At 41.0% G+C, this 17,075-nt stretch overlaps 1 protein-coding gene across 3 annotated transcripts in view; it reads right to left on the bottom strand.

Annotated features, from left to right (window-relative positions):
* Positions 1-1,799: 1,799 nt before the first annotated feature.
* The window catches only part of BTBD3 (BTB domain containing 3), a 73,258-nt gene continuing 57,982 nt past the window's right edge, over positions 1,800-17,075 (bottom strand). For all 3 annotated transcript variants that reach the window (XM_069608331.1, XM_069608330.1, XM_069608332.1), the window contains one exon: positions 1,800-11,671. In XM_069608331.1, the coding sequence (XP_069464432.1) occupies positions 10,639-11,671 (1,033 nt within the window). In that variant the 3' untranslated portion in view covers positions 1,800-10,638. The remainder of the gene's footprint in view (positions 11,672-17,075) is intronic.

Raw genomic sequence — 17,075 nt, 5'->3', positions numbered from 1 at the left:
GCCCTGCACAGACTTTCTACTTACGTGCCTCCACGAACTTTGGCATTCTTTCGCCATCATTTCTTCTCAGCCAACCCTGCAAGAAAGGGACGTTAAAAGAGGACATTAAGGACTTGATATATGCAAAATCCGCTCATGCAATTAACGGCGGCATCGCTCTCTACTTACCCTCTGCAATCAAGAGGCTGATCCCAAAACCAGTGAAGTAACTGGACCCAGAGCCCCTGCACAAGACGCAGGATGGAGAGCCCGGCATTCACCTATTTAAGGTGAGCACAGTTAGCAACCGAGTACCACAGGAGGAGAGAGTGTGGGGGGTAGAGACTTCATCTAACCTTCCAGCTACAAACACCCCCTGATCTTTTCACTTGTAGACATCTCACCCTCCAAGTCAAGCTTTCGGTGAGAAGGGGACCAAACCAGGGAGCCAGACGGACCCTACGCCTAACTTTGAAGACGGTTTCACCGCCCAGCCAAGACCCGCGCCTCCGAGGGAACCAGGTGAGCGTTACAGGAATATTGATGAGCATGTGAATCCATGCTAGACCCCATGCCGGAGAAGTTACATTATTTGCTTGCTTTTTAGCATAGAATGGTCATATTTGTTTAGGAATAATGTTTATATAATGAATGGTTACAATACCAAAAAATAAGGTTTACTTACTATTTTGTGAGTTTGTTATGCACTGTGTGGTTGCTGTGTCACACAGCGTGTGAAGAGTTTCAGTGAACTGATGATAGGAGGTGTAAAGTTATGCTTTGTGTGTGGTATACTCCATAATATTGTGTGCTGAATCACAAATGAATGTTTAAATTTGTTAAGGTTTAACTGTATAAAGTTGTATATTTGGGGTGCACTCAATATTGGTAATGTTGGTTTGTGTATAGTTTGTGTCATTAGAAAGGTATAAAAAAAAATGGTGTGATCCCTGTGCTTTTGGATTATGGTGATGCTACCTGGTCTCAGGCAGGTACGCGGACGGTAAAGCTGCTACATAGGAGTGGAGAGTGATTTATACGTGTAAAAACTGAAAATAGATGTTAGGAACTTCTATGAAATTGGGGTGTAATGATAAAAAAAAACCTATGAAAAATCTTTGTTAAAGGGATGTCATGAAAAAACAAACAATTCATCAGTTATAAGCTATACAACCATACCTTTTCACCATCGCCATGCACTTCCAAAACTAGAACCCAGGACACCAAAGATGACATCACAAATGACATGACTTGATGGGGTAACCACAGAGAACTTAATGTACTAATGTATTCTAATCAATTTTTCCCAGTTTGCTCATTACTTGGTGAAGAAGATTTCTTTGGCCAAGTTAGAAGTTACAGAACTGACCATTGTACCTCCAGCCTAGCTCTGCCAGTTGGAATTTATGAACAAGCAAGAACTGCGATAACAGGTACTTGCCTTAAGACTTCTCCGCAAAATTCCCACTTAGAAATGGGGTCAAAAATGCAAATGTCTTACCTCTGCATATTTGATCTTCTGACAATCCTATTCAAATTTCTAAGTTATACATTTTAGAAAATCCGTGCTGTCCAAAACAATGGCACAATCACAGTAACCAGTAGCAACCCATGCAAAACCTGTCAGTTAGAATTTGATGAGCACTAGCTTGGCTTTCGGGTCAGCCATGAAATGTTTGGTCTTCATATTGCAGATAGGTAACTTTTGGATTTTATCACCCCTGACGTTTAACTCTGAAGTTGAATACGATACATCAAATTACAGAAACTAAAAAGCAGTAAGAGTGTTATGTTCTTGGTACAAAAAAAGTCAGAACAAATAAGTAATATTGTATTTATTTAAAGAACACGAAAAGATATTAAAATTATACATTTTTTAAGTGCTTTATTTGATGAACATTCATGTGTCTTACGACATTTGCAATGTCACATTAAAGTTACAGTACTAACATTCACCTTGAGGTACTTCATATTTATCTGTCATTAATACTGCAAACCTGAAGGGTTCAAGTACTGTTCAAGCACACATTGGCTGCTGCCACCTGAAATTAACTCTGCTCCTTACAACAATGTAAAACAACTCAGTGCAATCATATAGAATTAGAGACTTTTCACTTAAATATTATTTCAATATTATTTATGTATATTACATATAGACATACAAACACTACTCCGAATTAACATAATTACATAGACTCATTTAGGGATGTTGTGCATTCAAAAGCCTAACTATTCAATGCCTTAATGCTCTTGAGAATACAGAGCAATTTAAGATAATTGAATAGGACATTAACCAAACTGCAGTCACTGGCTCCGATTCTTTAAAAATAGGTTAACTGATTTCTATATGCTCACAAAATGTGCCATCGTTTAAAATAGCCACTGCATTCGTAATTTTCATGTTCTATAGCCTTGAAATTTATGGATATTCATGGACACAAAAGATATATTCCTTCTGTAAATGCAAATGTATTGAAATGGTTTAGGATTCTCTATTTGGAATGATACCTGGTAATCATTGTTGAAATGCTTTTATGCTAAACATGGATAGTTTTTCATGGTAAAACCAATGTGTAAATCGGCTTTCCAGCCCTTTAACTCAATTGAGATAATCACCACTTGCATTTTCAATCTGCCATAAAACTATAAATACATACTATATACACTAGAAAATATTTGTATGGATATGTACACATATACACATTTACAATATACTGGGCGACTGTAAACTTTGCAGTTGTCTTACATCTAAAAAAAGAAAGACCACTAGCAAAAAGAGTATCGTAAAAACCACAACATGAAGAGCTTAGATACCAAGGTTTCTCCAGATCCACACTATATTTTGAAATTCAAGGAAAGATACAATGTACTGATGCAGACTACCAAAGAAACGAATAGCAGAAAAATAGCTCTTCTAAAAGTAAACAAAAAAATGTAACTCTAGTACAATTTTCTGAAGTACAAAGTAGGATTGTCTTTTGTGCTGGGCTTCATCTTTTCATATGATGTTAAAAATAAAAAAATCTGTCTTCAACTGGTCAAAATACTTCCAAGGTATTACGGAGAGATTTAATATTTCAATTTTTTTTATTTACTGCATATTTGGGGAGATGTCTTGCTACAGGGAACTGTCCACAAAACAAGCTGCTTCCTTTCCATGCTTGCATAACTACCATGGGACTCCTTACCTCAGCTAAAAGTAAATAAAAAAGGAGAATATCAGATCGCAAAAAGCAGTTCTCTAGTGTTGGCATCTTTTATAAATCCCTGCACTTTGAAAACTTCCCCAATCGTCTGGCTTCAAATCCTCACTATTAAGTAATGCAACACGAGTTCTAGTATGGAGCCTAGCATCTTCATTTTAGTCCGTTCTGCTGGAACCAATGAGAGAGGTTTGATTCCGCCCCCACAGACTCATCTTCAAGTTTGCTTAGCCCTTACATTGCATGTATATAATCATTGGATCATTCACAATGTATATGCCTTGAAAAATCTACAAATCAATATTTGTTAGGGAAAGGGAGGCACACCTCAATTCTCCTAACCAAATAGTTGCCAAAACGCCACTTGTTCCAGCAATGACTCTGCTTTCACAGTCACAATCACGCAGTAATGTTTTGTGAAGTATTTAGAGTCCTTCAGATCTCTTTATTGCATCATTTTTCTACTGGGATGGTTGCATCCACAGATGCAGGTGTTGCCCTCTCTCACGGAAGAGATAGTCACGAATTGTAGAGGATTCAATTTGCTGCAATATGGAAAATAACAGTACGTCAAGAGGAATTAGAGTCCTTCTTCAGAAAAGGGGGTCAGGCTTTCAAGTAATATCCAAAAGCAGGGACCAGTTAATAAACTTTGAGAAAGTGCAGCTCGTGTAGAAGCAGGGGGTCCTCTTCTCATCTAGCAAATTCAGTACACTGCTGGTGCACAATTGTCTATAAAGTAGGATGATAGACGCTTGGTCATAGTGGAATTCAGAGGGCAGTTTAGGTACAAAACGAAGATGGGTTTCACCACCACTTTATATTGTGCAAGGCTTGATAGAAAAATCTTTAATAACTCCTACTGATCTCAGGTAATGTGGTTTCCAAAAAGAAACATATTTGCCTTCTGCATTTATTTGAAGGTTGGTTAGTAAGATTTGTCAGGAATGATTTCCAACAGAGCTACAGGTGTCGTAGCTGTGTAAACTGTTCCAATCAAACCATTACAGTAATGTTTTAAAGTTGAGAACAGATAAATTGGATCAGAATGTTGCCTGCTGTGGCAGTTACATGTACTTCAAGTGAGTTCTGTGGCAAGTCTCACTTGGTTAGGTGCAGAAGATAAGGATCCAGTGTAGTAAATGGTAACAGCTATGTAGATTTGGCAGGTTATACAATAAGCAGAAATGTTTCTATATTTAAGACCTCGGAGTCGTGGGAACTTTTGCTGCACAAGAAAATGTTGTTTGATATTTAAAAGATGGAAGCGCACATGAGCACAAACAAAGCAGTTTGGGTTGGGACGTAAAATTCTGTCCCATTCCTTTGTAAGTCTCAGGAGCACTTTGATGATAATTAGGTTTGGGCATCATTTGTCATGGAGTTAATTAAGCACTAGGGGGCTAGAAAGACTGTGGAAAAAGCGTGCCATATCCTTCTGATCAGGGGCAAGGGTGATAGAGGTCACACCTAATTTTACTTCCTTATTCAAGTCGCTTAGATTTAGCAGTTTGAGGGAACTAAATCTCTGAAGTTGCACACAGGGGAGATGGGCGGGGGGGGGCCTGGTGAGGGGGGACTCAGAGACTTATAGAGGATGTGCCCAGCATATACTGATGTTCTTTTACGAGATGTTTGCTTCAAATCGTGTCCACCGCCCGACAAACAAGCTGGTTTCCTCTGAAGAATTGGTGCATTTACTGAGCTGTAATTTTGCCAGTGCAGGAAAGGTATGGTAATGGAAATGCCGCCACTTTTTTCCCCACACGCCCAAATTTGTAATGAGGCCCAAAGTGATGCTTCAACAATTCATATGTATTTTAGCCCACACAAAACACATACATCTTGGCTTAGTTTGGGTAGAAGGATCATAGATCCTATGAAAACCTATAAACACCTGACATTTTATGGGAATAGGGAAAAGGAGAAAATTCAGACAAATCATCTTACAACAAAAATAAGATAAAAAGAAAAGAAAAACTTGAAAATGCAGAATAGATGCATAAAAAAGTGTATGGATCAAAAAAAGAAAATAGACTTGGGTTCACCAAATTTCAGCACATTATTGTCACTATGGCCATTCATGTGATTTTTTCAAGTCGGAACTTAAATTCATAGGGCACACAAGGTTTAGACCTCATGGACATGGCTGATACAATGTTATATTTCATAAGGCATGTTGCTTGTTGTAATCACAAAAATAAAGACTGATTAAATTCTATTTTATGTCATGATTTATATACACACACCCACCCACCCAAATCCTTCAAGGTATCACTTGTGTGTCAAACAGAGTGATCCTTTCACTTGCATATATCTGATAAAACAAGCCAAAGCCAACAGGAAAAGTCAGTAGTTAATTCTATCCTTCAATGCCCCAGAGAAGTACTTCTATGTATAGGTAGAGATGACGAACCACCACATCCTTAGGGCAGACAGCCTCTAGATTATGAATTTAGAGGTCAGTGTGTGCAATACAATTCTTTCTGATCCAAGGTTCGTAATAATGTTATCAACTAAGCCTTGTTTTCCCAGACCACGTAAACTTAAGCATGTCAGCAAATTAAAAGATCTGGCATACATACTTGCGCAGAGTCGCTATGGGATGGAAAGCATGCCACAGTCCGAGAATAGAAGTGTGGTGGAAAGACCTCCAGAAATGGGCAGAAGCTGAAACTGCAGTATGGCAAGAGGCTAGCAACTCTGGTGGGCAGGAGGAAGCAGAAACCTTGACAGCCTGGAAAAATTTGCTAGCCACGTTGTTTGGGCCCACGCAAGACTGGTCGAGCGACCAGGACCCAGTAGAGAACATGGGAGAAGGACTCCAGTCGCAAGATGAAGAAACAGAATGCGTAGAAGAGTAGGCTTCGGTGGGTGGGAGGGTATTGGGGAAGCAGTAGGCATTGTTTGAGTGATGTAAATTCGAAATGATATAAAATGTACTTGAAGTTTGGTTTGTGTTGTTGTTGGAAAATTAATAAAAATTGTTTAAAAAAAAAACGAAGCCTTGTTCAAGCAAAATGTGGAGCAAGTAGTTCATATCCTCAGTCAGTTCCAAATACCAGTTAACCACATCCCATTTAATTAGTACAAGTTGGCCTACCTGGCTGGTGTTCCAAACGGAAAGGTTTCTTCCTTGGAGGCCAAATAGGTTTGGCGATTCCCCCAGCACGCACGTGGCTTCCAGTGTTCATAGGTTTGCAGGGGTGATATTTCCTAATGGTTCTTGATTTACACACCTTGGGTTCCCAATCTAGTATGTCTTTTATTGGCCTCCAAGAGGTAACCTAGCCGTATATGAATTGTTCATATGTGGGAAAAGACAGAAGCTCAGTTTGCAGCTGATGTCACTAAGAATTAGCCACTATACCATTTTGGAGTGGTTTAAGAAGCCTACTTGATCTCAATATGGATGGAGAAGGTCACCCCTAGTTTTAGTTTTATATGAGATAATTTGTCAAGAAGAGCTCTAGAAAAGGACTTCATCCACTGGTACAGCTCGCAAAAAGAGGGCTCAGAGGATGGTTGAGCTTCAGAAAGCTTCTTATGTTTACATGGGAAGAACAAGGAAAGCTCTGAAGAAGAAAAGCAGGCCTGCCTGCCTGGGGAACACTTTCGCTGAGGAAGCTCCAGGTCCGAGAAGATGCTACTTGCAACAGAGATGGATTAAATACCTGAATGACCTAATGAATATGGACTATAGGGAATACCCAGAGAACCCAAACATGCAGAACCTACCCTTTAATAAACAAATAATTTTGGATGCGAAAAGTAACATTGCCGAAAAGAAATATCTAGAAAACCAAAAATAAATTCAGAGGGGGAGAAAATATTCCCCGTCCAGAATAGTGTCTCAGGGAACCTATATCTTTTGAGAGTCTCATATCGAAAACTAGTGATGTCTAGGCACATTGGAGCAAAATGTTTCTATAAGTGAAAATAAATGCCTGCTGCTGATAACACCCAGTCTTTGGTTTATTACAAAAATGCTGGCTGAGAAAGGCTAATGGTAAACCGAAGGATGGTGTGGCACCAATGAAGGTAGTGGGTTGGAATACAGAGCCCCAAATAATCTTGGCCTAGGAACACTATTTCCTTTCATACAACATGCCTCGGAAGAGGAAATCCTTCAAGCTTTTTCAAACTGGAGTCAGTTGCGAAGGTTCTTTGGCAGTTCTAAAATGTCTGGAGTAGAAACAAAGGATTCTTCTCATGACCAAGTGTACCAAAGTTGTCAATGAAAGAATAGACTTAATCCCAATAAACCTTAACAGTGGATTTTGACTATCGATTCAAAATGACCAAGTTCCTCAATGTCTCTGGGTATACTGACAAACACGCCTGTTTACAAAACTAGTGGAAAGGGTTTGGAATAAAAGCTCACATGACACAAAAGGATTTAAAACGCAACTACAAAATGAATATCAAATGCAGATCTATAATAACTGCGAGACCCAGGAGCTGCAAAATTAGTCATCTTCCGGTAATGGCTGATTTCTTCCAGGATGTTCCTTTCCTGCATCTCTCTCTGCTGACCTCCTCTTCAAAGTGAACATAGTCCTACACTTTGACACAAAAAAGGTAGCCCCGTGTGCATCATCCGAGCAGGCGAGGCATGCATAATGCTGCAGTTTCAAAAAACCGTAAAGTTTCAACTAGAGCTTGCCGTTCTTGAAATCGGACTGCAATGACCACTGTCAAATGTTTCAGTCCAATACAAAATCACATACAAAAGGAAATCATGAAGAGTGAGGAGTTGACGGGGGATTAAAGCAAATGCAGAGTGCTGGCTGGCTGAGAATCTCTTGACTAGATTAACTTTGAAGCAAGTGTTCACAAGAAGAGAGCTAGAGTTAACAGTATAATACCAACTCCAACGTGAAATGGCTACAACCACAAGGTAATGTTTAATAAGCAGTAGCTAAATGTTTTAATCAGGGGCCACATAAATAATTCCACCTCAAATAGACATGAGATAAATATCAGTTGAAACTAGTACTCATCAGTTAGATAGAGCCAAGTAAACTACAATGTGTGCACACACTTCTGCTTCCGGTACATTTCTTTTTGTGAAGCCTGCTTGCCAGAGTTGAAAACACTTTATATCACTATCCAATCTGCATTCATGTGGGTCACAGTCGAGACAATCAAACATAGATTTAAATAAGAATGTAGCAAACAAAGAATGCGATACGGAACTTGAAATATCCTTACATAGCTTTCCTCTCAAAGTTATAATTGTTAGAGAGAAGCCTTTTAAATGCTAGAACTTAAAATGAAAAGAAATTGTATACATGAGTTACACACCAGAGACACAAAAGCACCTTGAATTAACCCAGGAGGACATGTAATGAGGAAGCTTAAACAAAGGAAGTTCATTCCATCTTTACAGCTCTGTGAAAATATGGAATTATATGAATTATGAAGTTATCAGCCTTCCATTTGCCCACCGTATGCTTTTTCTTTCGCCACAAGGTTATATATAAATATATATATAGGTATTGTATGCAGAGTATGGTAAGAACCTACTTCTATTAACTTTATTTTCCCATAGCTTAAAGTGCATACTTTAAAAAAACCAACAAAAAAAAAAAGAATTAGAGAAGCCAGCACACGTTTTACCACTTGGAAACTAGTCAAATCAAATAAAAGTTTCTCACTTTTTTCTGCCTTTGACTACAGTATACAAAGAGTGTGGTGGGGGAAACAGAGCAGAGATCATCACAGTCTACTCTATAAACTGCAATAGAACGCACACAAAGTGTATTTTCAAATTTTGCATTAGAGACAAACCAGAAACTTTAATTATTTGGATAGCCTGCAAATACTCATCTACACTCTTGCCACATTAGAACATATCCAGAGCTTTTACTTAGCCTCTAGTAATTGCTTGAAGTTACCTGTGTATAAAGATGGTGTTAACTATAGAGGATTCTTCTGACTTTTCATATTTCTTAGATTTCAGAACTACATTTTGGAAAGTTATTACGCATAGATGTATACTTAACAGGCATATTGGACCAAGAAAGGCCACTTCCATCAGAGGAATATTTGTGTTGATTATGCTCGATACCAAAATATTAAAACTTGTTAAAAAGAAAACTTAGGACAAACACTTAAATGCAGGTGTTGCAACTATTTGACTCGACGTCCCTAGCCGAATTTTATTCAGAGCAATTGTAATGCCAAAGCCATCTTGAAGTATGATTGCCATCCATAAAACATGAATTTTTACTGCACTTGTAAGGGGAATTTTGACCAAAACAATATACGATTGAGCTAACCAGACAGGTTCAAAGACTTTGATTTCGCTGAGTAAAAGGAGAGGACTAGTGGTGTTAATTTCTACATCAACAGATTTTGTTATATTAAACAGTTAAATGTAAGCTTGCTAAACCTCCAGAAAGCTACTCTAGTAATTCATCTAGTAAAAGCAATGAACCTGCACTGCCGTCAATGTAATTATAGCTTAACTTGTCTTAATATGCTAGTCTGAGTCTTAACATAAAAGGACACTCAAGAAAATTAGGACAAAGCAAAAGGTGTTTTTGAAATGGGAATGGACAATCACTTTGGTACACCACTATTGAACCTTCATTCAGAAAATAATTCAGATCAGTGGAATCTTTGAAATAGTTAACTGAAGCATTACAATCTGTTAATGCTGCAAAAAAATTAAGTTAAAAATACTCTGCTCCAAAAACGTTCAGTCAAGGAATACAATTATTCCACCATATTTAGGTTAATGGTTCTGGTAAACAAAAAGAAAACATTAATAAAAGCACTAAAGAGAATGTTTTAACGTAATACAAGCATCTTGAATGATGCATATGTAAATTTGCTGTGTTATCAAGTGCAAATTTGAGAGCACACGTAGGGCCAAACGAAAGAAAAAACAAACAAAAAGGGACTGAAAACAAGATGTAGTGGATAGTACACGGTGCACGTGAGAGAAAGAGAAGGCAGTATGGGTGTGATTCAAATATGCAGCGTGTGTAGATGGAAAATATTCAGCCAATTTTGGGTCAGCACATACTCGTTACACTACGACAAAGCAGGGGACATGAGAGTGGCAGTTCATGCGCCGAGGCCCCGATGCAAACAGGCATGAGATGTGGTTTACAGGAAAGTGCACATCTGTTGAGTAGTGCGTTATCTGAATAGTGGCTGCCACACAAAGTCAACTTCCAGAGCGAGAATGGAGCCTAATCTGTCAAAAAGTGAAGCTACTTGACAGCAAGCTCCTCCATTCCTTCACTTCTGGCCCACATAGGTGAATGGTGGCCTCAATTGGTCAAACGAGTCATGGAGGAGCACCTCTCTGGCATGGTGCCATTACTTTCGGCACAGCTGCACAATCTACCCAACTATGTGCATGCATAGCTCACACCTGGAGCCAACCTGTGGGTCTCCATGAAAATGGAGGCTAGTGAAGTTGATGAACCAGAACACATCCTCATGCATAGAATATGAGTTCTGGAATCTGCCCTCCTTGGACTCCTGTTCCATTTGTACTGTCAGAAGAGCACTGAAACTGCACAGTTACCTTGCCACACTGAACTTCAGTCATCCCTTCCTGTCCAAAGTAACTGAGTTCATTGCTATCCAAAATCACGCTGGCTGTATAAAAGGTATCAGGCTCAATCTGAACAGGATATTCAAACCATACAGGGAAGGTGTTACTGGATCCATCTGAAAAATATTTACTTAGGTTTTGTCCTAGAAGAACACCCTGTCTTTTCAGTTCAATCTTTGCACTGTACTCGGCTGATCCACAACTGGAACCGTACAGCCCAAAGCCAGCAATGAATACCCTCTTATCAACAGCAAACTGAATGCTATCACATCGCCCTCTATACCGCCACTGGTTACTGCGGTAGGCACAGGACTGAAAGCGGTGGCATCGTTGAGGAACCAGGCCTTTTCTGGCATTGCTCACAAATTCTAGCTCCGGTTTTTTAGCAGCAGTGTACCACAGAAAGATATCATTGGTTTCCGTCAGGGTAAGGACCCCAGACTGTGCAGCTCCATTTGCAAAATCATCAAGTGCCATGGTAGGGATACGAATCAGGTATAGAGCTTTTCCAAGTACCTTTCGCTTATTATCGATGGAAACTGACATTTCTTGTCGTTGGCACTCTACTTCAGCCCAGCTGAGAGCTGCCTCAAAAACCACAATTTCTTTGGCATTTAGAGTTTCTCGTCGGAGGATGCTTTCTAACGTCTGAAAGTCGATGTCGCAGAACCCTTCAGATTTCAGAGCCAGCTCAGCTTGTGCATCAATTACTTCCCAGCATCGCTGGGTCAGATCAGGTTCTTCAAACAAACAGCTCTGAGAGAGCAGGACACAGGCATTCTTTGCACTGAGGCTAGTTTCGAGGAAATTAACACATGCTCTTGCAAGGTGAGGAACAATGTACTTTTTTGCAGCATAAAGGGTTGCTAATACTGTATCAGCTGCCAAGTCAATTTCATCACAGTATATGTACCTGGAAAAAAGAAAAAAAAAGAAAAATTGCTGTTATCAGTTCAACTTTTTTTTAAAACCAAAAAAAAAAAACCCTCACCTTAAGCCCACAAAAGATAATAGCAGCAACATAAAATCCAAAAGAAACAGGTGTTACTTACCTATAATTCTGGAACTGGATTCAAGACATTATATACTTGTAATTATGGTTAAATTGCTCAACCCATAGGAAGGCAGTATTTGGGCGGCTTATAACTTTGGCACGTTTGACGAATTTGCAAATAAAAGTACATGGCCACCTCTGAGTGATTTTGCAAAGTTATAGGTAACAGGGGTCCCAAAACCTTTGAAATCCGGATTGACATGAATGGACAAAAATGATCCTCGCGGCTACAGCCCAAACAGCTGCACTGATTTGTACTAAACTTGCATGAGGAGCAATGGTGGCCTTGTGCCAAAAGCACGTTTCTGCAAATTTAGTGTAATCCGTCCACTAATAAAAGCCCACAATGTAGGTTGAAAAAATTCTTGATATTTGCGTCCGGTCAGTGGGCTCACTTCCTAATTCGGTGTCCGCGGACACCTCTGAGCCAATCAGAGAGCCGTGCAATGTTTGCAGACATCAGACGTGCCGCTGATTTGAAACTTTGAATGGTTGTGCAAAGACTGAATGGATTGTGTCAAGTGGGGGCTAGGTTATATCACTATTTAAGATCTACATTTTGAAACTTTTCCAAAAAAAAATAAAACACAGACAGATTTGCATCAAACTTGTGCCAGGATTATTTCGCTAATCGTGTTTTTCATTTTCTGAAAAGTGTCATAATGTAGGTCCAATAAATAGTCATATAACTGAGGTGTGGCCACTGGCTATGGCCACCAGGGACTAGCAATAGGGTTAAAGTGGGCATGGCTGTGGAGTAACTTACACTTTCTCAACTGCCTACGACCCTCAAACAAATTGGTTGGTAAAGAGGTTTAACCATAAACCAAAGAGCATGAAAGATGCCTTAGAAGAACCCCCGAGAAGAAAGTGGGACCTTCTACTGCCATGCCTTCTCTTTGCTTATAGAGAGGTGCCTCAAGCTGGAGTGGGTTTCAACCCCTTTGACCTCCTCTATAGTCATCCTGTCAGAGGACCTTTGGCCCTGATCAAAGAATGTTTGGAGAGTGCTCCATCCCTACAGCCAGTCTGTGTAACTGAGTATGTACTAGGCCTCAGGAAGAGGATAGTACTACTGATGACTGAAGCTTCAGAAAACGTGAAGCCCTGGTCAAACATTGGCATCACCAGAAAGCTAACATGGTGGAGATTACTCCACATCAGCTATTTCTAGTTATGGTTCCTACAAGCAGAGAGCCTTATAGGACAAATGGATAGGACCCTTCAAAGTTGTAGGCAAACTTGGAGGTCAATTATTTAGTGGAATTGGGTAACCCAAAGGAGGCCCATGCGGTCTTTCACACTAATCATTATGAAGGACTAGGTCTCTAGACCAGAAGTGGGAGCTTTGTTCTAGCCTCTGATCAAGAGGAGGACCTTCAGATGAAACAATAGGAGTGAAACTCTCTTCTGATCCGACTATGCAGCAACAGGCAGAGTACAAAGCTCTGTTAAATCAGTTTGCCTCTCTGTTTTCTCTCGACACCAGGCTTGACCCCTTGGGGCCAGCATGATATCCTCACTGGCGACAGTCTCCCTGTTAAAGGCAGGAGCTACAGAATGTCTGAACATGTCAGAACTCATATAAAGGAAGAGGTCTACAAGATGCTTGACCTTGGGGTTATTTAGCCACCTACTAGTCCAAGGGCTAGTCCAGTTGTGCTAGTGCCAAAAGCAGGAAATTCTGCATAGACTATAGGGCTCTGGATGCAGTTAAGTCTGATGCCCACCCTTTACCCAGGACAGATGAGATGGTGGACATACTTGGAGCTGCCAAGTTCCTCTGTACATTTGACCTGACCTCTGGCTATTGGCAAATAGCTCCGACAGACTATGCCAAGAAAAAGAGAATTTTCTACCCCTAAAGGCTTGTACCAGGTTAGGGTCAGGCCTTTTGGACTACAAAATGCACCTGCCACATTCCAAAGGATGGTAAACCATGTTCTGAATAGTTTAGAGGACTTCTGCATGGCATACATGGATGACATTGATGTGTTCAGCCTAATTTGGGAAGATCATCTTCATCACCTAGGCTATGTGTTACAGGTTTTGGAACAGGTCATCTGATCATAAAGGCAAGTAAATGTAAAATTGGTCAGAGCAAAGTGGTCTAACTTGGTCATGAGGTAGGAGGAGGTGCGATTAGGCCCTTGACTAGTAAAGTACAAGCTGTACAAGACTGGACCACACCCACTATTCCAACCCAAGTGAGAGCCTTCATAGGTCTCACAGGGTACTACTGAAATTGTATTGAGAACTATGGCACCATAGCTTCTCCCCTGAATGTCATATCGTCTCCAAAATGTCCAAAAAAGATCAGATGGAATGAACAGTGTGCTAAGGCATTTGAAGGGCTGAAAAAGGCCCTCTGCAAAGCTCCACTCGTAAGAGCTCCTGGTGGTACCCAATCCGTTATTGTACAGACAGATGCATCAAATACAGGAACTGGGGCAGTCTTAAGTCAACTGGATGAGCAAGGCAGGGAACACCCCATTTGCTTCATCAGCAGAAAACTGAAGGACCGGGGCACACGGCGGGCAACCATAGAGAGTGAGTGTTTTGCCACTGTGTGGTCTCTGAAAACGTTTAGGCCATACTTGTATGGTTCTACTTTCCTTATTCAGACTGACCACCAACCCTTGAGATAGTTAATGCAAATGAAGGGGGGAAATCCAAAGGTGCTCAGACAGTCCATCAGCCTCCAAAGGTTTGATTTTACCAGTGAGCATAGGTAAGGGTATAATCATCAAAATGCTGATGGTCTCTCCAGGAAGTATGAACGACAGGAACAAAAGATTCATTCAGGAGTGGATAAAATCCTCCTGTCCCTTAGTCGGGGGGAGGGGGAGGATGTGGAGGGGTGAGTGTTAGGGAGATTTTTTCAGTTTCTCTGCCAATTCCCTTTAACCCAAGAGATCCCCAGCTCTTTTTGAAGGCATCTGGGATCTTTTTGATTTTTAACCACCTCAGTGAGTGGAGCTTTTACCTACTCACTCAGGTGATTTTCTCCGACTAGGATTTTGGTAAACTCTATAGGCATCTGCTTTTTGCATAGTGACACACAGCACCCTCTATGCAGTGCCACTGAGAAGTCTCTTGGACTTCTCTTATGTTGAAATACATTGAACTACAGTTCCCAAGATTAGTAAGATAAAAAGTTATCTTACTTTCCTTTCTTTTGTGGGTCCAGCAAATACCACCCTATGTGGAGTGCTGGAGGGTTACATAGTAACTCCTTATCCCACTTCCCACTAACTAACTTGAATGGCTGGTGGTAGAGGTTACATTTTACTACCTTTTGTACTACCTTTTGTGCAGGGTACTAGGAGGCGGATTTTTCAGCTGCAGTACAGTACCCATGGGTGACCATTTTTCCAAAAGGGCCCCTGTCTTCTTTTGTCATCATTTCTTCTTTGTTAGTTCCTTCTGGGCGTTACTCTGTTGTTTAAACTAAGTTTGAGCCCTTTGTGTGTTTTGCCGGGCTTAAGCCCTGATCCCGCCCAGGCTCCAGTGTGTCTGTAAAGGCAGAAGTGAGAGGGGGTCCTGAAACATCGCTGTCCTTGGTCTCTAGGTGTGCATGACTAAAACCAGTTCTTGCTGGCTGGCTGTCCAGGAGGGCAGCCACCCCCCATCCGATCGACAGCCCTAGGGCTGTGCATATATGGCATTTTGCATAAAAAGGGTAGGCTTTTTGAACTGCAGGCAGAGTCGACCACTGGAACAAGACATCCGGTGAAGAGGAGCAGCAGAGACGTCAGCAGCACCTTCCAGGTCTGCAGAAGAGCCAGTGAAGCCTTGCAGTTGTGCTGACCCAGTTATCGTTTCGACAGGGAAGATCTGTGCAGGACAACTTCCTCCCTTAGGCTTGTGGGGCCAACTAGCCTTGACACCTGCTTCATTCTGGCTCATCCCCCGACTTGCTGCGACTTTCCTAGGCTGCAGAATCCCAATGCCCGTGGACCCCTGACCATCACAGAGTGCGTCGTCTTCCAGAAAACGAATCCGGCCAAACCTTTGTGTGCATTCAGGTGGATCTACAGAAGCAGGAAATCTGCATCCAGAGTCCCCTCACCAGAGTCCAGGACCAAGGAAAAGCCAACCAGAGCTATTCTTTCTTTCTTGGCACTGAGAAAAGGCGCCAAAACCACAGAGCCACTGAATCGTGTGGAATCCATTGCTGCTGAGTCCCTCTCCAGAATGCTGCTGCAGAAGCCCGCCAGACGTCCTCCCTTTCATCACCACGACCAAGGACAAGAACAAGGGACTGCATCCAGAAGAAATCCACCTGGAACCTCCTCTTCAATTCTAAGGTACTATGGGGCTTAGGGTACCACTACCTTTTGTGATTTATGGTGTTTGCTGGCTTGGCAAGTACTATTTTCACCTCTCTAGGGTTGACCTCGACTCACCAGTGCAGGCCTTCCAGCTAGTAGGCTCCTCTTGAGCTCCTGAGATTTTTCAAAGAACTCCTGACTGTTTGATTACAATTTTCTTCGAAAAGCTGCATCAGAACTGGAACTGTCCCATTGACTTCAGCTGTCCTGGTTTCCTAAAGGCTCCTCTTCTGAACCGTATTGGCTTTGGCAGTGCTTGTTCCCTTACAGGTTTGAATTGTTGACACTATTATTGCTAAGATAAAAGACTGCCTACATCCCTCTGGGAGAAACCATCTATTGAACCAGTCGCTAAAGTGTGTTCTACTTTGACTAATCATTTTCTCCTCCAAAAGCAAATTTTGTAATGTCGAACAAAAATAATTGCTAATACTGACATTGATTGATGTCACTCTGTGTGCTGGAACATGTTTAGCATAGAAAGAAGTGATTCATCTGCATTATTGATTCTTGTTTAAAATTCTATCTTCCATTGAAGGTTACTATTGGTTGCTACTTTTTTAAAGAATGCTTAATTTGCCTTGTGTATATATAAATAATGAAATATAACTAAGTGTGTAAGTGTTTACTTGGTGACTTGTGTTTACGGATTTCGTTGTGCTAATCTACAGGTCACACTACCCCTCCCAAGATAAGCCTGGCTGCTCAGTCACTCTACCAACATGTGTAGTACAGGCCTATATTAAGAGTTGGGTCTCTAATACCAAGAGAGAAGTCTTGTGAAGTCCCACACGAGTTGGACTTTACACAATCTTACCAAACAAACACAAGCTAATGAGAAGGGTGAGAATCATCATTGGGAAACTCATCCTTGTCCCAGTGAGACAAAGTGATAAGAAGAGTGAAGAGCAATATTGGTTAGCTCCCAC

Source organism: Ambystoma mexicanum, chromosome 4q (genome assembly GCF_040938575.1).
Source record: "Ambystoma mexicanum isolate Mex_15411 chromosome 4q, UKY_AmexF1_1, whole genome shotgun sequence".
Classification (NCBI taxonomy): Eukaryota; Metazoa; Chordata; class Amphibia; order Caudata; family Ambystomatidae; genus Ambystoma; species Ambystoma mexicanum.
The sequence above is the reverse complement of the archived record's forward strand: the minus strand, read 5'-3'. Positions and strand labels throughout refer to the sequence as shown.